This window comes from Orycteropus afer, unplaced genomic scaffold (assembly GCF_000298275.1).
Source record: "Orycteropus afer afer isolate SDZICR_OR568_19922 unplaced genomic scaffold, OryAfe1.0 scaffold00174, whole genome shotgun sequence".
Taxonomy (NCBI): Eukaryota; Metazoa; Chordata; class Mammalia; order Tubulidentata; family Orycteropodidae; genus Orycteropus; species Orycteropus afer.
Window position 1 is genome coordinate 3,418,669 of NW_006921761.1, and position 23,793 is coordinate 3,442,461.

General features: G+C 55.0%; 3 protein-coding genes across 3 annotated transcripts in view; 2 read left to right on the plus strand and 1 right to left on the minus strand.

Moving 5' to 3' along the window:
- The window catches only part of HINT2 (histidine triad nucleotide binding protein 2), a 2,211-nt gene extending 866 nt beyond the window's left edge, over positions 1-1,345 (plus strand). Inside the window, exons 2-5 of the mRNA XM_007946905.2 lie at positions 610-750; positions 886-990; positions 1,088-1,160; positions 1,254-1,345. Coding sequence (XP_007945096.1) covers positions 610-750; positions 886-990; positions 1,088-1,160; positions 1,254-1,345 — 411 coding nt within the window. The remainder of the gene's footprint in view (positions 1-609; positions 751-885; positions 991-1,087; positions 1,161-1,253) is intronic.
- Positions 1,346-2,813: 1,468 nt separating this feature from the next.
- SPAG8 (sperm associated antigen 8) lies at positions 2,814-5,105 on the plus strand. The gene is given in 7 exon segments (XM_007947014.1): positions 2,814-2,851; positions 2,932-3,694; positions 3,805-3,979; positions 4,401-4,446; positions 4,530-4,644; positions 4,746-4,808; positions 4,914-5,105. Coding segments are annotated over 7 exon segments (1,392 nt in total).
- Positions 5,106-5,568: 463 nt separating this feature from the next.
- NPR2 (natriuretic peptide receptor 2) lies at positions 5,569-23,426 on the minus strand. Its single transcript, XM_007946906.1, has 22 exons — positions 22,760-23,426; positions 21,798-22,003; positions 14,299-14,412; positions 13,894-14,029; positions 13,567-13,661; positions 13,224-13,356; positions 12,974-13,058; positions 12,404-12,524; positions 12,183-12,257; positions 11,886-11,963; positions 11,572-11,676; positions 11,375-11,446; positions 9,213-9,372; positions 8,869-9,024; positions 8,626-8,794; positions 8,343-8,489; positions 7,765-7,888; positions 7,500-7,568; positions 6,239-6,413; positions 6,069-6,167; positions 5,760-5,851; positions 5,569-5,634 (listed from the first exon to the last, which is right to left on the minus strand). Exons 1-22 carry the CDS (start codon positions 23,424-23,426, stop codon positions 5,569-5,571), a joined length of 3,144 nt encoding a protein of 1,047 aa, XP_007945097.1.
- Positions 23,427-23,793: the final 367 nt, after the last annotated feature.

The window sequence follows — 23,793 nt, forward strand, 5'->3', positions numbered from 1 at the left end:
TTCCGAGGAGTGGCTGGTGGGTTTGAACCGCCTGCCTTCTGGTTAGCAGTCAAGTGCCTTAGCCACTATGCTACCAGAGCTCCCACACAGGGCAGTTGGGTTAAAATCTCAATAAAGTAGGTGACGAGGCTTAAAGACCAGAACAAGAGTAATGGACATAAGTGGAAACTTATTAACAAGGGGAGAATAATGGGAAGAGCTCCAAGGTCTTAACAGGTGAAACAAACCACCCTTCATGTGACATTTCAAGAGAAGAGATTTATCAAGAGAGAGTTCAGTGGTAAAATGGGAACTGGATTCTCATGATGGATCCTTCCCCCGGCAGTGCTAGATCCCCTGGCCAGGGCTGGAGCAGGAATCCGTTGAGCTGCTGATCCTGCATTGTAATGTTGCTGTTATCTAACCAGGCCCAGCACTGTCTGGCCCGACTCTCTGCTGCTGCTACTCTGATCTTCGGGAACTTTCCCTTGGATGCGAATCACTTAACAGATTCACTAACAGTTCTTAGAAGGGTGAAGGTAGTGGCTACCAGAGCGCAGCTTTTGCCAGCCCCGAGTCCATGGAGAGGTCTTGCCATCACCCTCTCTGGGTGTGTCTGACCCGCTGCAGGTCCGAGGAGCTGCAGGTGTGACTGACGGAAATGAAGTGGCCAAAGCCCAGCAGGCGGCTGGCGGTGGCGCAGCCCCAACCATCTTCTCCCGGATCCTGGACCGCAGCCTCCCAGCTGACATTCTCTATGAAGACCATCAGGTGGGATGCCCTTAGGACCCAGCCCCCAAGGGAGTTCCTAGGTAGCACCTCAAAGGTACAGTCCTGCCTGTTGAAGTAACATGGTGGCCTCTGACCTGTCACTGCCTGTGACCTGGTCCTTCCTCCCACCTCCAGTGTCTTGTGTTCCGTGATGTGGCCCCTCAGGCCCCTGTGCACTTCCTGGTCATTCCAAAGAAGCCCATTCCTCGGATTAGCCAGGCTGAAGAAGAGGACCAGCAGGTGGGAAGGACAGAGCCAAGGTTTGGCTGGGGGGCTGCACCAGCTAGAGATGTTATTGCTGAGCGAAGCCATCTGGCTCCCTTCCGTCTCCCTGTAGCTTCTAGGACACCTCCTCCTTGTCGCCAAGAAGATAGCAAAGACTGAGGGCCTGGCAGATGGATACCGACTCGGTGAGTAACTTTAGGCCCTTGAGCCCCTGACCGAGATTCTCATACCAACCCCTTAATAGGACCTTGACACCCTAACCCTGAGCTCCATTTCAGTGATCAACGATGGGAAGCTGGGCGCACAATCTGTGTATCACCTGCACATTCATGTGCTTGGTGGGCGGCAGCTCCTGTGGCCTCCAGGCTGAACCAAGCAGCTGGCCAAGGACCTCGGGCCTGGATGCTCGGATTGGGGGGAGCAAAAGGACCCTGTGATGCTAATAAAGCTCTCCGATAACTTTGGGTCTGTGTGTTAAATGTATAAAGACGTATAGAGATACATAGAATATATATAAATAAAGCGGGAAAACACATCCAGGGGTGTAATCCCCTTAACTATGGGCTAAGACAGAAGCACTGAGGAGGCCTGTGATTAAAGGGGTGGTTGTCTGAACATCTGTGCGCTCTCGTACCTCGTGAAGCACTAGGTCGAGCTGCTAGAAAAATTGTGGGAAGAGACTGACTACCAGGTGTGAGGCCTGCATAAGCCTGCCCCTTATTGAGAGACCAAGCCAGATTCTAGGGTGCAGAGTGAGGGGTGGTTGTCATTGTGAAGGGCCTGTACCTTTTATTGGAGAAATAGTCACCAAGAAACCTGCTACCTTTTTTTTTTATTATTATTATTGTGATTTGGGTGAAAGTTTACAGAGCAAATTCACTTCCCATATAGCAGTTCACACACAGTTTGTCTCATGACATTGACTACACCTTACCCCAATGCAACAGCTCCCCTCCCACTTCCTCCCCATAGTTACCTCTTCCCTGTGTCCATCCCTCCATGACTCCTGCCCCCTGAACTGTCTCCCTGTGCATAAGCAGCCCTTCTTTCTCCCAGGATTGTTCTCTCCAAGGAGTGTATCTACCTCAGATACATGTTCAACTCATATGCCTTTTGTTTGGCTCAAAGCCACAGGTGTGGGTTCAATTCCAGACCTGAAGGGCAGCTAGGGGCCATAGTCTCAGTGGTTCCGAAACCTGCTAGCCTTTGACTGTTCCATACCTCTCACTATTTTGCTTATAAACTGTCATCCATAACTTTTTTTAAAAAGACTCCTTCACTTTTGAGAATGAACTAAGGGGAAGGTACTGGTGCCCCTGCACAAACATACCGGGTACGCTTTTGCCATTGATGCCACAGTTCTCTGCTTATCTCCAACATCCTCCCGTAACAAACCCCCTTGTTGTTGTTGTTGTTATGTGCCGTCGAGTCATACCTGACTCATAGCGACCCCTCCTTGGGTTTCCGAGGCAGTATCACTACGGAAGTAGGATTGCCCAACCTTCCTTCCGAGGAGTGGCTGGTGGGTTTGAACCGCCAGTCGTCTGGTTAGCAGGCAAGTGTCTTAGCCACTATGCTACCAGAGCTCCCAACAAACCCCCTTAGTAAGCCGCAAAGACTCCTGCTTGGCCGTGAAGAGCAAGCCCTTGGGCCAGCGGAACCTTTAACACCGCTCTGGGGGAGAACGGAGCCGGGAGAGGAAAAGTGCCGTCCCAAGCCACATCAGGTTTAAGACTTCGCCCCGCAGAGGCTTTGCCTCCGCCCCCACCTTCCACATCCGCCCAGTGTCCGGGCCTTGTTTGCCGTCTCCGTGGCAACCCGGTAGCCGGTGCCTGAAGATGGAGACGACCGAGTGCACGGAGGGATCGGAGTCGCGGTGAGCACTGCAGCTGAGGCTGCGGGCATAAGGGGTCGGGGAGGGTGTGCGGTGCTTCTCACGGCTTGGGTCTCTTTCAGGTGTTCAGACGGTCAGCCCAGCTCCGAAGGACTGGGGTCCAGTTCGGAACCGCTGGTTTCTTCGGATGGCGGGGCTGAGTCCGCCCTGGCAGCCGCGACCGCAGCCGCTGCTTCGGCTGCTTCGGCCGCATCTGCTGCGTCTGAGGCCGCGGCCACTGCCGAAGCGGCTGCGTGGTATCCGAAGGGCCCGAGGCCCCGCCCCGAGCCTGTTCTCATCGACCCCGCCTCTGGCCTCCGTCTTCTCGGGCACCCCTGCGCTGGATCCAGGTTCCCCCACCGGACAGGCCGCGGGAGTCTTGGCTTCGAGCCCACCTATATCTCCTGTGTTCCTCGGGACCCCTGGGCCACAAGTGACAGCTCGGCCTGTGGCTGGCCTCATGGCTCCTCCAGCTCCGGTCCTGTTCCCGACTCGAGCTCCAGTCCTGGCCAGAGCTCTGTCCCTGGCTGCGGCTCTGGTCAGGACTCTGGCCCTGGTCCTGCCTCTGCCTCTGGGCCTCGTCCAGGCCCTGGCTCTGGTGCAGGCACGGGCCCTGGTCCTCGCCCTGAGCTCGGAAACCTTAGGGAAGACGAGAGCCGTAATTACACCTGCTGGAATCAGCAGGGCTACCTGGAACCTCAGAAGGAGCCCTCCTGGGAATTTCTGCAAGTCCCAGAACCTGGGGCCCGGGGGCCCTGGAAGCCCTCAGAGGCTGAAGGGAAATCTCACGGGCTCTCGGAACCACTGCCACAGGGCCAGTGTCTCCTCTACAACTGGGAGGAGGAGGTACTAAGGTTTTGGCCTGCCCCCTTTTCTTAAGGGCTGCCTACAGTTTCCTGGAGGAGGGAGTAGTTCATTCCAGAGGGGATATCATGGTCACTGGCTTGGGCCCACAGAGAGCCACCAACCACCTGGATCGAGTCCCAAGCATGCAGGATGGCTCGGAGAGTTTCTTCTTCCGACACGGACACCGAGGGCTGCTGACTCCGCGGCTCCAGTCACCCATGGCCTCCAGCACCACCCAGAAAGACTCCTACCAGCCCCCCCCAAACCTCCATCAGTCACTTCGAGGTGTGGAGCGTGGGAGGCCAGAATGAGCCAGTTAGGGGGAAAAAAAAGGAGAGAAGGGATTTTGGGTGGGACTGTGGAGGAGCTCTGGTTGTGTAATGGATAAGGCTTTTTTTTGGCTGCCAGCCAGGAGGTCACTCGTTCAAACCCGTCAGTTGCTCTGTGGGAGGAAGATGAGGCCATCTACCTCTGTAAAGATTTACAGCTTTGGAAGCCCAGTGGGGGTCACTATGACTTGGAATCAACTCAGTGGCAGTGAACCCACTGGTTTTGGCTTTTTGGTGAATGGTCCAATGGGTACAGGAAGGAAAGAAAGAAACAAACAAAAAAACATAGGATGTTCATTCTTTTACCTGAAATGTGCTTCTTCCGGGCCGCTTCTCCACCAGACATCCCCACTCTGTCCACCCCTGCCCTCCCACAGGGAAGCGGGAAGCCATGCTGGAACTGTTCCTGCACCACCGGATCTGGTAAGAGGCTAGGGGAACATGGACAGGGAAGGGAGGCCGAAAATTGGGAAACGGTGGCCTTGACTTCCTCCAGGGCTGTCCAGTAAAGAGGTGCAGGCAGAGCAGGAACCTGTAAGGGGGACCTTTGAGGCGGAGTCTGTGACACACCGCGACTACCGCACAGAGCTGGCGCAAGCAGGGCCACCTGCCCCTACCAGGGTGAGAACCCATCCCACCCACGTGCCCAGCTGGGCTCAGGCAGGCCCAGAGGTTGAGAGGGGACTGTAGGCTGCGAGTTATTCCATGTCCTTCCCTCACAGCCTCACGACTACCGTCTGGAGCAGCCTGAAACCTTCTGGCTACAGAGGGCACCACAGCTGCCGGTGTGTGCGGGTGACTAGGTGTTGGGGAAGGGGGAGAAACAGGAAAGGCTGTTCTCTTCAGACGTGGGCACCCCGGGACCTGTCCTCATTCTGTCCCTCCTCTAGGGTGTCAGCAATATCACGACGCTGGACACACCATTCCGAAGGAACTGCAGCTTCACAACCCCGGTGCCCTTGTCCCTGGGGCAGCCTTTGCCCTATGAGCCTCAGAACTAACCCCCCCAACTGGGAGAAATGTCTTCCCTTGCCTGCCAGGGAGGGGGGCAGTGTGGCAGAGGGGGTAAAACCACGGTCTGAGGGTTAGGGGGCCGGTGTGGAACGAACAATCCGTTTCCGTCTGTAACGGAGCGTGGAGAGGAAGTGAACTCTGTGTTCGGTGAGGGCACATTACATCAAAGATTCCCCTCCATCAGTGACTCCGTGACTTACTGTGTCCATTCCGCCTAACCCCCTCCCCTTGGGCTTGCCCTTGCCCCAGACGGTGACACCATGACTTCTGTTGTTTTATATTTGACCAAAATATTCTGGTTTAGATACAGATATTTACAGTAGTAGTGTGGGGGCCAGGCCAGAGGGGGACAGGGCTATGCACAAGGCTGAGCCGCAGAGAGCAGCAACACCCACACTGAGGTCGGGCTTCGGTGCACGTTGGTTTCCATCCTGGACGCCGTGCGGCTTTGATGTGCGCAGAGATGGATGGCAGCCGCTCCCATCCCGATTCCAGCGCTAGGACGCTGTCTGACTGGGGACGAAGTGGGCTTCACAGGAGCCCGCCAGGCCCTTTCCGCTCTCCCAGGAGCCAGTACGTCCGCATCTTTCCCTTTCCCTGTGAGTGGGGAGGTGAAGATGCTCAGACCCTTCTGTCCGTCCCGGTCTCCCCCCTCTTCCCCCAGCAGCCCACAACCCCTTCCGCCCTCCTTTCCACTCCCCCTCCCTGCGGCCGGTCGTCACCTTCATCTCCACGTCCCCCCGAAGCTCCAGCTGGAAGCAGCCTAGCTCGTCCAGGGCATCTTTGGTGGCGGAGGAGACGTGGATCTTCAGAGCTGGGGTGGGCAGGGGTGGTGGAGAGAAGAGTCCGAGGCAGGGCAGAGAGCTTTACCCAGCCAGCCCTCGGCTCCCTGCCTCCCAGAGCACGTTCACTGGAACTAAAGTGTCCTCAAGGATGGGCCAGTTGGGGACTGTGTGCTCTCAGGTGGAGAAATCAGGAGGAATCTGAACAGCAGGAGAGAGGCTGGGGCTGGGGTTGGGCCAGCGCCTCACCTTGACCATTGGACTCCATCCGAGAGGCAGTGTTCACCGTATCCCCAAACAGACAATAGCGGGGCATCTTCAGGCCAACGACCCCGGCGCAGACTGGCCCTATGAGGAGAGACGGGTTGGGAAAGCCTGGAAGGGGTGGCAGCGAGGGTGAGGCTGAGAACCAGCCTTACCTGTGTGGACCCCTATGCGGAGCCTCAGTTGGTCGTGGGGCCGGTGACGGATGCGGAAGGAGGAAACCGCATCCAGTAATGCTAGGGCCATCCGGGCAATCTCAGGCGCGTGGCGCTGGCCATTGCGCCCCGGGAGGCCAGAAACCACCATGTAGGCGTCTCCGATGGTCTCCACCTGATGGACAGGGAGATTCAGACGTGACTGCTCCCTGCAGCAGTGGGAATGGGGAAGAGGAGGGGGCACTACTGGTGCCACTGGGAGGCGCCCTGACAGCCTGGAGCCCCAGCACTGACTCCAGACCACGTGCCGGTCCTGAGAGTCTGGAGGTGGGAAGGGAGGCGAGGGACTTTAAATCTCTCCTCCCCGCCCCAGCCCCTGGCGAACGCTTGGTAAACGCTTGCTGAATGAATGGCCACCCTGTCTGCAACAGGACATGGACAAATGGCTCTGCTGTCAGGAACCAGGAGGCAAGAAAACGGCTAGACGAGTACTCGGAGGCTGCTGACTGGGCCTCAGACGGCCCGACTTCCAAAGGGTGAGGATGCAGGCTGCTGGGTTTATTCACTGCCCTGTAGGCAGGCAAGAGAAGGCCCCGTCCTTCGGAAATACACACTGAAGGATTCTGGGACACGTCTGAAACTTACTCTCCAATGGTTCCGGGAATAATTTATGCAGACTCTTCTATAAAGCAAATGTATGGGGGGAGACAGCCACTGGTGAATCTCAGTAAAGGGTCCAGGAGAGTTCTTTGGACAGTGACAGCAGAGATGGCAGTGAGTCCAAAGGGAGGGGTCAGGAAGAGCATACGCCATGCACAACGTTGGACAAACACCTCGTTCTCATCTTAGAGCCAGAACAGCCGAGGCCCAGGGACATTCTGTGACTTGCCCAGGGCCACACAATTAGCAGAGGGCAATGTTCCAAGCCAGCCCAACTCAATTCAACGAAAGCTTGAGAATGTTTTTCACGACTTCCCTCTCACCCCAATAAATCCTCCCACGCCCATATCCTCTAGGATTCTCCCATTTCCGGAGGACACTGGAGAGAGGCGATGGGCAGGCTAGATTGAGAGCCCTGGTGGAGCAGCAGAAATCAGGGCTAAACCTGGTGGGGTGGTGGCTCTGCTCAGGGAGGACCAAGGTTCCCAAGAAAGTAGACCGGACTGTCAGCTACCGGGCCAGAGCCACTCTGTCCAGAAAGGGAAGGTACGGGGGCACCGCCTTGAAGGGATCTCGGTACAAGGGGAGCCCCGGGTCTCACCTTGTAGACGTCGAAGTTGTCAATGATGGCGTCAAAGCAGGTATACAGGTCGTTAAGAAGTGTCACCACCTGACAAGGGATGGGGCAGCACAGGGCCTGAGGCTGGCACCCGACTTTCTAGGAAATGTTAGTCCCCAAGCCGCGAGGAGGCGTGGGAACTCGGGAACAAGGGATCGATCGTCCTGTGATCGAGGATCCCGACAGCCCCGTGAAGCTCCCGCCGGCCTCCCCTTCCCACCTCCTCCCTCTCGCCCACGGCTCTCACCTGCATGGGCGTGCTCTCTGCCGACAAGGCCGTGAAGCCAACGATGTCACTGAAGTAGATGGTGACACTGTCAAAGGCCTCAGCCTGTACCGTCTCTCCCCGTTTTAACTGCTCTGCCACTGAACTAGGAAGCAAGGAAGCGGTGTGAGCCTGCCTCCGAGAGAGGCTGGGGGAGAGGAAGAGGGGCGTGCGGTGTGGCGCAGCAGGGGCAGTGCCGACGTGAAAGGTGGGCTGGGCCGAGCAGGAAGAGGCCCAGGAGGACATTACAGCCGGGGGCAAGGGGGGGCGCCCGAGTGCTGGGGAGCTGGGCGGGCATCCCTGGGGATGCCGGAGGTTGAGAGCGTTTTACGTACACCTGCTGGGCAGTGCCCTGAGGAGGGACTGGAAGCCAGAAAGAAGGCAGCCCAGCTCATTGGAAGGCACAATGATGGCACACATTCTACAGCCAGGGGGCTCACTATGGCAAGATGGAGGCCAGCCAGGTGCTGGGGGCGGGAGGTGAGTTGTCAGGGGCTCAGCGAGGCAGCGGGCGGCAGCGGGGCCCAGGGGAGGCCCAGGGGAGGGGGCGGAGGCCTCACTGGGGCAGGATCTGATAGAGCAAGGCTTCGGCCTTCCGCTTCTCCTCCAGGTAGGCCTGCGTGCGCTCCTCCACCAGCTTCTCCAGGTTGTTGGCGTACTGCTCCATCCGCAGCAGGAGATTGTCCAGTATGCTGGTGCCGCCCTCCCTGCGGGCAGCCAGAGATGGCACCTGCTCCACGACTGCCCCCGCACCCGCTGTCTGCACCCTCTAGCCCCACCTCATCCTCCGAGACCGAGGCGGGGTCTAGCCCTGCGGAGCCCCGCCCCTCAGCGCCCTCTCACTTGTTAAAGCGACGAATGAAGCCCTTAATCTGTCCGAAGTCTGGCCGCTCAGCGGGGTCCTGCGCCCAGCATCGCTCCATCAGCAAAACCAGCTCCTCGTTCAGCTGGGTGCGGTCAATGCTCGGCCGGAAATATGGCCGCTGACTGTTTCGGACCTTCTGGACAATCTCTGAGGGTGATACAGGGTTTGGATGAAGACCGGGCCCCCAGCTAGAAGAGGCTGTGTAGTGAATTGACTCTCACCTTTGGGGCTGAGGTCCAGGCCCTCCAGAAAGAAAGGACCACTGCGAAGTGCTATCTCCTGGAGGATGATCCCAAAGCTATAGACATCAGCCTTCTGCATGCCCGTGGTTGGCAGGGGGCTCCCACCGAGCACTTCTGGGGCTGTCCATAGCTTCTCTGAAAAGGGGGAACAGCTGGCCAGGTCTTCAAAAGGGCACTCTCATGCCCACCGAGGCTCATTCCCGTCACACCCCCCCATAGCTGTTAGCTCCTATCCCCCTCCCGCCCTCCCTAGGTGGAGATGACCAGGGCCTCAGGAGTAGGACAAGGAGGGATCGGGGCACGGCAGGGGAGGAGGACCTCACTGGCATAAAGGGCGTGGCTGTCATCAGGCTCAGCAGTGGATCGGAAGCTGGCCAGGCCATAGTCTGTGATTTTGAGCACAAAGCGACTATCCACCACACAGTTGGAGGACTTGAGACTCCCATGAGATGCAATAATGCTGTTGTGGAGGAAGGCCATGCCCTGCAGGATACAGATCAAGTCACAGAATCCCATCGGGACTGGGATACCCCTCTTCACAAGGTGGGGATTAGCTAGCCGTCTAAAGGTCTTGGGACCATAAAAACGTAGAAAGCTGATTTGGGAAGGCATTCTTTGCACACTTTCTACCTAAGGGAGAGTCATCCCCCGGTACCGTAAGCAGTACACAAGCACCCAGGCACCAGGAATGGGAGACCCTTCAGAGGAGGGACAAGGGGAGGTATCAGTTGTTACCCTGAAAAGGACAGTCAGTCTTCTGGGTGGTGAAGAGAACAGAACTGTGAGGGCGAACCCCAAGACTGAAATGATACCCATGTGGGCTCAGATGCACGGCCACCAATGAGGGAGACTTGGCTGAAGACCAAGTGTCAGGAGTAACGAGATGGCCAGTTGTGAACACTATCGCGTAAGCACAGCCACAGGCAGGTCACAGTAGGGGGAAGGCGATCTACTGGCAGGCATGCTGGGTCACAGAGAAGGGAAATTAGAAAAACCTGCAGAATGGACCCAGAGCTGCCAAGCCAGTCCAGAAGCCTGGACCACCTGGCCTGCGGAGGCCAGAGAGGGAGGAACCCTTGCGTGAGGGACTGTGAGGCAGGCTGCCAGAGGGCAGAGTGGTGCATCCCAAAAATGAAACCTCACAAGCCCACAAGTCAGCTTGGGTGACACAGAAAAGAGGTGCGGTGCTGACCAGAATGGCACACGTCTACAAGTTTAGCTCTGAGCTTAAACTCTGGTCTCTGTGAACTCTTCCCTTTTTCACAGTGAGCCCGCGATATCAGTAAAACCTTGGGAATCCCCAAATGTGTGAACACAGAAATGATCAGGCTTCTGGATTTTTATACATCATTTTGTTCCATCAAATAGTTTTCTGTTTCATGTTTTTATTACAGTCACCACCACCACACCTCCAGTGAAACACCTTGTTAACTTTACCTATTAGTTCTCATTTGATGGCAAACTTTCACACACACACACACACACACACACACACATCACTTCATGAGAATTAAGCAGTGAGACCAAGGCCAGCTTCAGCTTGTGACATGAGGTGACCCACTAGGCTTGCTCACTGGCTATGGGACTTGCTTGTCCAATCATGCAAGGTTCAAATGTAGGCCTCAGGAAATCCATGGACCTACAGGTCACTTGAAAAAAACTGAAACCTCACACAATGGGAAGTAACAAAGGTTTGGTACAATTTTTCTTGATTTCTCTTTGTTTCATTCGTAAGTGTTCTTTTTTAAATTTCAGTTTTTCTGAATAAAAGAGAGGTTATGGCAAATATTGGAGAGTAAAATGATGAGAGGAAAAACAGCATATAAATATGTCTGGGGACTCCACTCATCTTTCCAAGTTAAGAGATTTTAATATAAGCTCTTGGAGGTAAAAGACATAATGGAAAGAGATCTGAGACATACAGGGTAGGAAGCCAAAAAAAACCCCACTGCCACCAAGTCGATTCTGACTCATAGCAGCCCCCACTGGGTTTCCAAGGCTGTCAGTCTTTATGGAAGTAGATTGCCTCATCTTCCTCCCGTGGAGCAGCTGGTGGCTTTGAACCACTGACCTTCTAGTTAGCAGCCAAATGTCTTACCAACTATGCCACCAGAGCTCCTTTATAGGGTTGGAAACCCAACCTTTATAGGTATGGGCATCCCTATGACAGATAAAACTCTTCTCTCCCATTATAAACCCAAGACTCCTTATCTCCCAGCACCGCCTAACCATAGAAATAAGAGGAAATAGAGAAGGGGGTTTTCAGAGGACTGGAAAGAGAACCTTTAAGCAAAGAAAGAAAGACGGAGGCATCCAGGGTGGATGGACTCTCAAGAAGTGGAGAGGAAGCTGCTGCGTCGTGGTAAACCGAGTCAGTGTCATGAGACAGTGTATGTGCACTGCTGTGTGGAACGGGAATTTGCTCTGTAAACTTTCACCCACATCACGATTAAAAATAAATAAATAAATGGTGGAGGCGGCTCACCTTAACAAGGTCGTTGATGAGTGAGTAACGGAACATCCAGTCCAAGTTGATACTGTCATTTTCCAGAATATCCTGGCAAGGGACACAGAACAGAGAAGGTGACTGTCCTCGTCCCGCTGGCTGTCTCCTGGCTTAATGTCACGCAACTCGGGGCCTGTTTCCCTCCGCCACGCGTGATCCCCTCCGCCCGCCCTCACCTGCAGGCTCCCACGAGGACAGTACTCGGTGACGATGCAAATGTTGGGGGGGTCTATGCAGGCGCCAATGAAGCGAGTGAGATGGTTGAACTGGACGTCTCTCATCTGGCAGAAGCAGCAATGGGGAGAGAAGGGAAACTGAAGGAGCTGAAAGTTCAGCGCAGAAACCCTGTCCTACACCCAAGGGCCTTTCCCTTAGCCCCACCCACCCCATAAAACCATCCATAAACAGCCCCCGGCCCCTCCAGCTAACTCCCCTCTCTTCCTCCTCATGGCTCTCCACCCCTGCCCTCAACCCGTACTCTGTGACATACATGTTTCAGTTCAAACAGGACCTGCCGGGTCAGCTCGATGCGCTTCTTATTCACATGTTTGATGGCAACAACATTGCCCTGATGGCGGCCGTGAAGGGAGGAAAAGGAAAAGGAAAATTAGTATCAGAAGGAGTTGCTGGGTGCTAAGAAACACCAGAGAACTGTGGGAGCGCCAGGGGCTCAGCTGGGACAGAGAGGAGGAGGGGACGCAGGGCAGAGGTTCACGGACGGACGGAGCTGGCAGATGGGGATGAGACAGGATGGAATGGTGGGGGCCGAAGAGGCAGACGACTTCACCTTGAAGTGACCGGTGTTGGCAAAGATCTGGTATTTCCCATGAGCTGTCATGAGCGAGCCGTAACTGGATCCCCGCTGGGGCCAAGGACAACACGGAGGCGGAAGGATGAGAGGAACATTAGATGGTGGTGGCAGTGCTGTCGCCGATGCACAAGGGAAGGTCTAGGGTGGGGAAGGCCAGGGCCTCGGAGGGAAGCGGAGGGACCGCGGACCGGGCTCACCAGTGACAGTGTGAGGCGGCTGCCTGCGCCTTTGTGGTGCCGCTCTGAATTCCCGAACTGCAGCTCCTCCCAGCGGATGCGCCACAGCATGCTAGCCAGCTCCCGTTCCAGCATCAGCTTCCTGAAAGGACCCCGCGCCTCAGTGGGCCGGCAAGCCCGTTCCTGCCACCCCACGAGGCTGCCCTCCAGCTCCTGAGGCCGCACCGGTTACCCCAGCGGAGGCAAGACTGAAAGATAAGGATGTGTTCGCCACCCGTGCCCTATGCTCCGTTACAAGCACCGAGGTCAAAAGTGAAAGTTGTCTTAAAACAGCAGCATCCGTAGAAAACTTGTCTTTGACATTCACCCCAAATGACTAGTCTATCTACTGGGCCTAGAATGGAAGGCGAAGCCAACACCTAGGCTGTAAGGTTAGGAAGAAAGCAAGCCGGAGGGCAAGATGTTGTTAGGTCTAAGACTCGACCACCAAATTCAGAGACCTGCTGTCCCTAGCCCGGGTCACAGACTTCGAAGTCTGTGGAGCAATGGACAGGAAGGGAGCAGCTGCGCAGTGGAAACCCCAGAACTCACCGGAAAATGAGGAAGCTGGACACCCCGAACATGATGAAGGTGATACCTGTGCCCAGGGCCACTATTGCCAGAGTCGAAAGTGGGGCTGCAGGGGAGAGAGAGACCCTGAGGAAGACTGTGTGTGGGGCTGGGGGAAGGGCAGGCGGTGGAGCTGAGGGTGTGCGCCAGGAGGGAGCGGGGCAGGCGAGGGGCAGGACGGAGGCGGGCGATCACGGGAGAAGGCCTGGGCCCAGCCCCTGCACACACCCACTTTTGTCACAGGATGGCTCGTCCAGGTCAAAGGCACAGGGGGGGTTGTCCAGGGGAGGGGCCCCCTTCCTCCAGGGGATAGGCCGTCCTGTCCACCAGATCTGCTTCTCGGCTCCTGAGTAGTGGGCTGCAGGCTGTGAGGGAGAGGCAAACTGGGCCCGCAGGCCTGCTCCCCCAACCCGCCCCCCAAACCTCTGCTGTGTTCCCACGCGGCTCCCCAACCGGCCACCACCCAGGCTGCAGCCCCAGCAGAGAGATGTATCCCTGCCTCTAGGCCCTCTGACTCTGCCCCCACTGAACCCCCCAAAAGCCCACACCCTCTTCCGCACCTCTTCCCCCATCACCTGAAAGTCCCCGGAATCCAGGTCTCCCATGGCCCACAGGACAAAATCAGTCTCCCGGTCATTGTTCTTGTCCATAACAACCAGCCCAGTGACACCTAGGGAAGAGAGCTCCTGACTTTGAGCCCTGCCCCAGCCCCTCTACCATCCCCACGATTCCTCCAGGTGCCTCAGCGGCTGCCCCCGACCCTGTTCCTGACGCGGGTCCACCCCCGCTCTGTTCCCCGGCCCCCTCGCTCTCCTCCTGACCCTGGCGGCTGTACCCCTCTGCCCGCTCCACTTCTGAGCCCAGGATCAGCCCTCAGGCCTCCGTCCGACCCTGCTCATTACCACGGTATCTCCGTCCCTGCATCTTCTCCACGATTCGAAGCCCGTCCTCCCGGGCGCCCCCTTCCTGCACCGTCTCGTTCAGCACCTCGGCGTACAGCAGGATCCCGTCGTAGAAGCAGCCGGCGATGAGGTTCATCTGGGGGTGGCAAGGCGAGCAGTGCACTCCCACCTCCTGGGGGCACCTCCCCAGCCCATCTTTGGGGTCTCCTTCCACCTCTTCTCTCTGCTGGTTTGCTGTCTTTCCCCTTCTCATTCCTAAGGGGTCATCCTTGCCTAACTGGGCCCTAGGGCAGACGGAAGGGCATAGCCCCTGCAGTGGGGCTGGCCCCAGGGCCGAGGTTTGATGGTTAGGGAGGGCAGCCCTTCTCCTGAGCCTGGCTCTCCGGGAGACAGAGATCGACTTACCAGGGAGGGGGCCAGCTCCACACCAAAATCTGCCCGGGCTCTCATCAGTAGACGATGTTGGAATTCTTGATACTCGGGATTTGGGGGTTCTCGGTACGTGATCACCAATACCGTCTGTACAACAGGACACAGAGGAGAGGGAGCGGGGCTCAAGATTGGGGAGCGGAGGAGGCAGCACAGGGAACTTGGGATGAAATATGCGTGGTGAGTCTGAGACAGAAAGACTGTGCTGAACTCTGTGCATGTTTAAGAGGTCTGAGGAGAGGGACGGCACCCCTCCGTGAAAGGCAGATAGGGCTCGTTATGGGGAGATGGAGACTTGGAAACAGATGACGTCAACACCATGCCCCCGGCCCAGCCCACCGGAAGCCTCTCTCACCGCCAGGCCCTCCTGCCAGATGACTACCCTCTGACAGCCTCCAGCCCATCCTTTCTGGGTCCCTGTTACTACTGAGGACAAGGCTGATCAACAAGCCCTCTCTAAGGTGTTAATTACCCTTGATGTTATCAGTAACATCTTTGCACTTCCACTTGGGCAACTTGAAGGTGGTGCCTCAATCCAGTGACTAAAGAGATTTCGGGCCTGTGGTGACTGGGGGAAGTATCCTGGGACAAAGGCTGTCAGTTCACCTGTGTAACAGGTGTTAAACACCTGCATGAGCAGTGCGGTGCTGCTTACCAGGGTGGGCCCACAGAGCACCACAGAATAGATGTGCGTCACAGAGACACACTGTAACGCGCCCACACACACACCATCGACGAGTCACACCTCTCAGTGGCACACAACGGGTCTCTGTCTCTCACCCAAGTGCCCACGTGTCTCCCATTACCTCACACGTCCCCCCTTCCTTAGTCGAGGACCTACCAGCCTCGGTCTCTGCCTCAGACCCCATCGTCACCGAACCTGGTCTCTGCCCAGGACACACAACATCAGAGAAAGATTTTCCTTCCCTATATTTTGTGAAGCATGACTGTGTGAAACGACAGGTGAGAATGTAGTCATTTCTCATCCTGTGATTTCCACTAGTGTTTAAATTCCTGCCGTGAAAGTACCTGTCACTGGACGCACCACACATGATGGGCTACATATCAGGCCATCCAGGCAGAAGGGCATTCAGTCTGTGACACACGCTTATTATAGTGGACTGGGGACCTGAGGTGGCTCTCACAGCTAACCCGCTCAGCTGCTGACTGAAAGGCTGGCAATGCTTATCCACCCAGGGTCCCTCAGAAGAAAGTCCTGGTGATCGGTTTGTTTAAAAACATCAGCCACTGACAACCCCTGCCCTGCCACACACGTTCACTATGAGTCAGCCGGACTGATGTCAGCTGGTTTGATTTTTGGTTTACGTTCAGCTGGAGTTTATTTTAAGACATAGCTTTTCTTACTGATGCCATTGGTTGCTTGATCACCACTTCCACACTCTCTCACTCCCAGGCAAAATGAAAAGGAAGAGGGAGGGACTGAAAATAGCATCAGAAGGATTTGCTGAGTGACACCTGTGCCAAGAATAAAAGCAGAGGAGTGGCAGGATGTCGCTGATAAACTATGAAAAGTTGGCAAGAAAGCTGAGAACAATCAGGTTGAACACAGTGTTGTTGTTGTTGTTGTTGTTGTTATGTGCCGTCGAGTCGAACCCCCGACTCATAGCGACCCCTCCTTGGGTTTCCGAGGCAGTATCACTACGGAAGTAGATTGCCCTATCTTCCTTCCGAGAACACAGTGTACATCTCAAGAAAGGCTAATGACAGGGGGTTTGTTAGTTTTTTGATGCTTAGTAATTCTCTCGGACCCCTGGTGCCACAGTTGCTAAAGTGCTTGGCTGCCAACTGAAAGGGCAGAGGTTTGAACCCACCAGCCGCTCCACAGGAGAAAGATGTGGCAGTCGGCTTCCATAAAGATGACAGCCTTGGAGACCTTGTGGGCAGTTCCACTCTGTCCTCTAGGGGCGCTGTGGGTCGGAATGGACTCCAGGCAGTGGGTGTGGTTTGGGCTTTGCTTCTGTGAAGATTGACAGCCTTGGAGACCTTGTGGGCAGTTCCACTCTGTCCTCTAGGGGCGCTGTGGGTCGGAATGGACTCCAGGCAGTGGGTGTGGTTTGGGTTTTGCTTCTGTGAAGATTGACAGCCTTGGAGACCCTGTGGGGCAGTTCCACTCTGTCCTCTAGGGGCACTGTGAGTCAGAATCGACTCCACAGCAAGGGATTTTCACTCTCTAGGTTGGCGTATCTGCTGTATTACAGGTTCTCAAACTCTTCATACACTTATAAAGTATTGAGCACTCCAAAGACCTTTTGTTTATGTGGATTATGGCTATTAATATTTACTATATTGGAAATTAAAATTGATAAAGTTTAAATACAAGAATCCAGAAACACACCATCCATTAACGGTCAGGACAATGATGACATCACGTGTCCTGTGACTGAAACCGAGTGCTATTTCCCCCACCCTGGCACCTGGATGGGAATAGATAAGTAGACTGGATTACCCCCAACTATTTCCCCCACCCTGGTTAAGACAGATAATTAGATAAGACCCCTCAGGGGGATAAGTAAACTGGATTATCCCCAAAAGTATTTTAGAAACAACTTGTAAATGAACTCTGGCCCGAGGACATAAGGGAACAAAAATTAATTGCTGACCCTCTCCCCTCTGCCCAAGCCCCTATCAGCTGACTCATCCGTCACCCATTTCGTGTTCACTCCCCAAACTGTGAATATGCACAACCCCCTCTCCTGAAACCTACAAAAACTGTTTCAATGGCATCTCGGGGAGTTAAGATCTGGGTACAGACTACCCCTAACTTCTTGCATTGCTGCTTTTCAATAAATAATTTTCTCTCCTCTCAATCTCGGTGTGTAAACTGTTTTGGCCTGACTGCACACCGGGCAGGGACCCACCTTTGGTCCGGTACCATGACCTCTGAGAAACTCCACCGTATAATCATGAAAGCAGGAGAGTGACCAAGGCAAGTAACATCTCAGCATTACTTTTAAAGTACTTTGACCTCATGTTCACCTAAAAGAATTCCAGAGATCCCCAGGGTCCCAAAATCACACTTTGAAAACCTGCTATGCTAATCCCATTACTAGGTCTATATCCTAAAGAAGTGAGAGGCAGGACACAAATAAATAAATGCACACCCATGTTCATCACAGCACTATTTACAATAGCGAAGAGATGGAAACAACCTAGGTGCCCATCAACAGAGGAATGGATATACAAACTGTGGTAGACAATGGAATACTATACAACCCTAAAGAATAATGTAGTATCTGCAAAACACTGCATAATTTGGATGAACTTGGAGGACATTAGGCTGAGTGAAATAAGTCAGTCACAGAGGGACAAATATTGTATTAGTCCACTATTGTAAAATTCAAGGAAAGGTTTATACACGGAAGGAAATTTTCTTTGTTGGTTATCATGGATGGGAGGGGAGGGAAAATTCCTAGACAGGTTGGAAAAAAATAAAAACAATAGATAGATAGACAGAAACCAAGGATTATTAGTGGTTTCCAGCGGCAGGAGGGAAGGGAAAGGGGAAAGTTTTGCTGGCGGGGCATCGAGTTTATGCTAATGGTGGCAGGGTATTTTGGGAAAGGGTCACAAGGGCAACACAACATCAAACGTCCCTGAGCTGCAAATGGGGAAGCTGTTACATTGGCTGATGTCTGGTATGTTTTCACCACAATAAAAGTAAAAAAAAAAAAGAAAAGAAAAGACTGCTATGCTAGATTCAGTTTTGCTGTAACAATTCAGTTTTGCTTTACACTGAGCTCTGGTAGCATAGTGCCTAAGGCACCTGACTGCTACCCAGAAGGCTGGCGGTTCAAATCCACCAGCCACTCCTCTGAAGGGAGGTTGGGCAATCTACTTCCATAGTGACACTGCCTCGGAAACCCAAGGAAGAGTCACTGTGAGTTGGGTCCAACTCAAAGGCACATAACAACAACAGTTTACACTGACTGGTTCCATGACTGGGGACCCATTATCTGTGAATATTAAAAAAATAAAAAAAACCGCAACCATTGCCGTGAAGTTGGATCTAACTCATACTGACCCCTCCTTGGGTTTCCAAGGCAGTATCACTACAGAAGTAGATTGCCCAACGTTCTTTCCAGGGAGTGGCTGGTGGGTTTGAATCGCCAGCCTTCTGGTTAGCGGTCAAATGCCTTAGGTGCTATGCCACCAGAACTCCCTTGTGGATACTAGCAATTAAAAAAACAAAGGTCTCCAAGGAGTCTGTGTGCTTGCCCAGGGGCCAGAGAGAAGGTGGCAAAGGCTGCGAATGTTCCATTTCACAGAGAAGCCCAGGGGAAAACAACTGAGCAAAAGCTCCCAAAATAGGCCCACCAGTGGGTGGCCAGCCTGGACGCTAGGAGGGCCCTAGGTCAAGTGCCCTGGTGAAGCTGGCCACCACTGCTGGGCCACCCACACGGAGACTGGCTCAGGCTGGAGGCACTGTCAACAGTGGCCTGAATGGACAAAGAATGACCTCCAAGAAGAGAGCCTACCTCCATGGCCCTTGGTTTAATGCCACGTCCATTCTTACTGCTGATGCCTCTCAACTGCAAATGATTTCATGGTCGCCCAGGTCGGGACCTCTGCCTGCCTTTCTGACCCTTGATGTAATGCCTAAGGTATCTGACTGCTAACCAGAAGGTTGGTGGTTCAAACCTACCAGCTGCTCCACAGAAGGAAGAGGGGGCAATCTACTTCCATAAAGATCTACCACCTTGGAAACCCAATGCGGGTCGCTATGAGTCGGTATTGATTCAATGGCAGTGAATTTGGTTTTTATATGGATACAGAGATAAACATGGAATACAAAGATGAGCATCATCTCTGCCCTTGAGCTGCCAAAGCTTAACGGAAAAGTCCTATCAACATAGTTCGGTTCAGGGGCTCTCCCCCAATAGCTCATATCCAGCAGGAGCTGGGACCTTCTCCTTGAGTGTGACACCCTCCTGGAAAAGCTTTCGGTATCTGCGTCAAAGCCTCCCTCCTCACCTGCCTCTGGCCTGGTCTGGGACCTCAGAGGGAAAGGTATCAGTGGAGGAAGGGCTCCACTCTTTAATCCGTGGCCGGAGCTGACCACGCAACTCCCCTCATGCCCTGCTCAGTAGTGGAGAAAGACGAGAGTAGCTGTGGTAGAGATCACTTCAGCCTCCCCTCCTCCTACCCCAAAGCCTCGGCTTTCCCTTCAGCACATCCTGGGTGCTCAGTCTCCCCCTTGTGTTATGGCAAACCTCCCTCTCGGTTTCTCCATCTGAATAACACCTAGAGGGAGTGAGAAAACTGAGAATCAACTGGGGTAACTGTTAGCTGACTGGATCCTTCTTCTTAGCCATGTGCTGAGGACCCTTGGCTGGTGGGAATTTCCCAAAAGGATACCGCCTAGAAGGCTGGTCCTCCCCTCTGGGAGAGTCAGGGAACCTCCTTGACCACATGAACCAAAGTATACGCCCCTCATTATTCTCCTCTCCTACCTCCCGATTCCTCAGCCTTTCCAGGAGCACTGGCCACAGTTCGTTCCTATGTTGGTATTTACTTGCTTATGTGTGTGTTGTCTGCCATCCTACTAAATGTTAAGCTCCAAAGAGGAAGAACTATGTCTGCTATGTTCTCTACCATACACAGTGCCTGACACACTGACTGGACATAGTAGACACTCCACCAAGCTAGTAGAATGGTCAATCTTCAGACGAATCAATGAATGAATAAACTGTGACTGAATCATGTGGGAAATTCTACGATGGACTTAAACACAAGAGTAGGAAGATCAGACCAACCTAAGGATTCAGGACTTGCTTCCTAGAAGAGAAACAACTGGGCCTAGACTTCAAATGAGCAAATACTATCTATGCAGACAAAGGTGAGACACTACATGGTACGTGGTGTAGGCAGAATCTACACCACAACAGAACCTTCCAGTGCCCACGTTCAAATGTGACAGTCACAGACTCACACTCAGGCATCCAAAGAGATTTGCCCTTCCCCGTCAGATGCACAACAGTCAGTCACAACTGAGTGCATCATCACAGCCACCTAAAATCTTACTGCAGAACAAAGGCCACCCAAATCCAGCCTTTATGCCAAGCTACTTAAAGTCAAGGAATCTCAGGGTTGAAAAGACATTAAGGTCACCCCAAGAGCCTCCTCAAATCCTTTGTGGTGAAAGGAAGAATATGGATCGATAAGAATATGGACAGATGAATAAGAAATACATGTATAAGCTAACAAAAAAATGGTGGGAGAATCAGGGAACGCTTCATAAGTATGACTTTGAAAGGCAGAGATTTGAGGTGAGGGAAGGAAGAACATTCCAGACAAAGGAGTAAAGGACACACAAAGGCTTGGGGGGAGGAAGGCTCAGGGATCCAGGGATCTGAGGAAAGTCTAGTCAGCTGATGAACTCTGGGATGACGGGCGTGAGGGCATAAGAGTGAAAAAGCGGGTTGGAACCAGACTTTAACGTCATGACAAGGAGTTGGGACTTAATGCCGTAGGAAATGTCACTGAAAGTTTTATGCAAAGCAGTGAAATGAGCAGAGTCATTTCAACATTCCTACAATAAAAAACTGAATTCTTTAAATCCATGTTTTTCATTCCCACCTACTTCAAGCCCGTATTACCTCACTCCTCTCTAACCTATCACCATTGGTCTCTTTGTCTCCAGTAGTCCTGTCTTCTGATCCAACCTGAATTATATCATGATCATCTTCACAGAAAAACTTCAAGGACCCCAAATTCAAGGCCAAGTGCCTTCATCTTGGACCCGGCCCTCTCCTTGGCCTGATTCTATCTTTGCAACATTATTTCTCTACGTGGTTCCAGCGGACCTTCCTTCTTGCCAGGTGAGTGTCTTCTTGGCCCCTACACATGTTCATTCCTCTCCTTTTCTCTCGGCTCAGGCTGCCTGGAGCCCCTCTCCCACTCTGCCCCTGAACGACCTCTACCTTTAAAGTTACAATAGAGCCTCACTTCCTTTAAAAGCCTTTCTAAAGCCAACCCACAAACCTCTTCCTCCTCTGAGCCCTACAAGGTCCCGGGCATCTGTTCCAGGACACACAATCCCATCCTTTCTCGTCCTTGTGATCTGGCTGGGCCACGGTCATGCTCGCCTCTCCAGGAAGGATGGAGGCCTGCCCAGGGGCTGGGCTCTATCTTTTCCTGAACTTTCTCTCCACCATCTAGCCTGCTCCTGGCACTCAGAGAGTCAGTGTTCCCGATCTCTGCAGGTAGTCAGTGGTGGTAGACACACTGAGAAGGCGTCACACAGGTGCGCACATAAGGAAACATGACAGTACACTTGGAAAGCCTCTGCTCTCGTCACTCCTGTAGCTCAGAATTGCTGCCCTGCTCCTGGGGTCCCTGTGGGCTTCTAAGACGGAGAGGAACCCTGGGGGCACAGGGATGAAAGCCTCGAGGCTCAAGAGAATCTCCAGTGTGCCACCTCCTCCGCCACCGCCCTCGCCTGGCTCAGACCATACCTGGAAGGCCTCTCTGAGGGCCTGGGCCTGTTCCCGGGTGCGGTTGTCCTGCCAGGGCCGGCCCGTCGAGCGCGTGGGGCCCGCACGGAGACTCTCTCCGAAGACGTCCAGGTAGAAGAAGACGTAATCGCCGTTGGTCAGGTTCTCCCTCTGGGCCTGGAGCAGGATCTCATGCAGCATGTCCACAGGGCCACAGATGTACACGACTGGGGACGGGCAATGACGAGAGGCGGCGCCCTGAGAAAGCGCCCCCTCTCTGAGCCGCTCCATGTCCATCTTAGCAAGAGGAGAGTAGGCCCTGACCTGTCAATCACCCAGCAGAGGCTCCGGTCCCGCCCCTGCAGGCTCTGTCACTAGCACCCTGGGGCCAGAGGGACCATCTGGCAGAAGTCAGAGCAAGGGAGCCACCCTCCAGCCTCTCCTTTTGCAGGCCTCCTCACTCGCCCACCTCGCCCCTGCCTCTGCCTGGCTTCCAAGGCACTGACTCCTCAGTCTCTCAGGGTGAGCCTGACCTCGGCCCCCCACTGAGTCTGCTCCAGCCCCAAGCCCACTTCCAGAGTCTCCACAACTCTCACGCTGCCAAGGAGTCTTGTGACTCCTTGGGAAACCTGTGCTAACACACAGGCACACGAATCAGCCTGGCCACGGGTCGCATTCCCAACTCCAGGGTTTGCCAGCTGCTTGCCGAACTCAAAAGCCCCAAATCCCACATTCTCCTGAGACAGGCTTCCCCCTCATGACATCTCACCACATCTCCTTCCTCCCGTAAGTCTGTCAAGAAGTCTGGCTTCTCCCCTGGTCATGCCTCAGCCCTCCCACAGGTGCACTGCCCACCTGGGCCTCTTGATCCCACCTCTCAAGGACGGCATCTCAAAGCCTGCCTCCACCGGGAGCTTGCGGGCTGGGCTCCCGGGAGACAGCCACCCTCCTCCCCTGACCGTGAACAGCGGGGCCACACTCACTGCGCCCGTTGGCCCGGATGAAGTGCGTGGCCTGCTCAGGGCCGCCAGGCTCTCGGGTGTACACCTGGTGCTGCACGCTGAGGTTGCTGCCCTGCAGCGCCTCGAAGACGCCCTCTATGGTGAAGTAGTGAGGCCGGTCGTCCGTGCGGGCGTCCAGGTACAGCAAGGCAGCGCGGGCCGTCCAGTTGAAGTGGCCGTGCAGGGTCACCACAAACTCGCCCAGCTTGGGTGCCGAGGGGCCCGTGCGAACCAAGGTGCGGTAATGCTCGTTCTTAGCCGCAAAACCAGAGGCCACAGCGCCCGCCGTCAGCAGGGGCAGGCGCCAGTGGGAGGCAAAGCGGGCCACAGAGGCAGCGGGGTACACGCACCCGGGGCCTAGCAGCAGGTCGGGGTCATGGTACAGCTTGAGGTCCACGGCGCGCAGCGGTGCCAGGTACTCAGAGCAGGCGCCATCCAGCTCAGAGCTGACGAAGCGCAGGTCCACGGGCAGTGCCCGGCCCAGCGCCTCCACGGCTAGGGCCACAGCGGGACCCACCCGCGGCCAGGCCCAGGCATAGCTCAGGTTGTGTTCCGGCAGCACCACCGCCAGCGTCAGGTTCCGGGCCCCGGGAGGTCGCACCCCACCTGCCAGTGCTGCCACCAACAGCAGCAGTGACGGCAGGGCCATGGGGGTACGGCAGGAGCCCCACCCGCCCCAGGACCTGGGGCCACTACGGCCTACAGGCCAGGCGCAAGCGCCACCCAGCCTGGCACCTGGGCAAGGGGCTAGGAGGAGAAGGAAGGGCCAGCCAAGCGGGCGCAGGGCACGGACGGTGCCGGGGTCTGGGGAGGGGGGAGTCCCAGGGGTGGCCAAGCAGTGGCTAGCCGCCCCGGGGAACCCTGCGCACTGCGTACATGCGCCCCTCCGAGTCGGCGGGCAGGACGAGGGAGGCGCCTGGGCGGCCGGAGAGCGGGATGGGGGCGGTGCAGGGCTGCGGAGGGAGAGGGGAGCCGCGGCTGGGATGGGGTAGGGGCGCTGGGGCCAGCCGCTCCAA

Excerpts from the sequence above, each read along its gene's own strand:
- NPR2 (XM_007946906.1), bottom strand. The coding sequence starts at position 23,426 with ATGGCCCTGCCGTCACTGCTGCTGTTGGTGGCAGCACTGGCAGGTGGG. Across the intron at positions 22,004-22,759 it reads CATCCGGGCCAACGGGCGCA|TCGTGTACATCTGTGGCCCT; the intron begins GTGAGTGTGGCC and ends GCCCGTCCCCAG. Across the intron at positions 7,569-7,764 it reads CAGAGAGCACGCCCATGCAG|GTGGTGACACTTCTTAACGA; the intron begins GTGAGAGCCGTG and ends ATCCCTTGTCAG.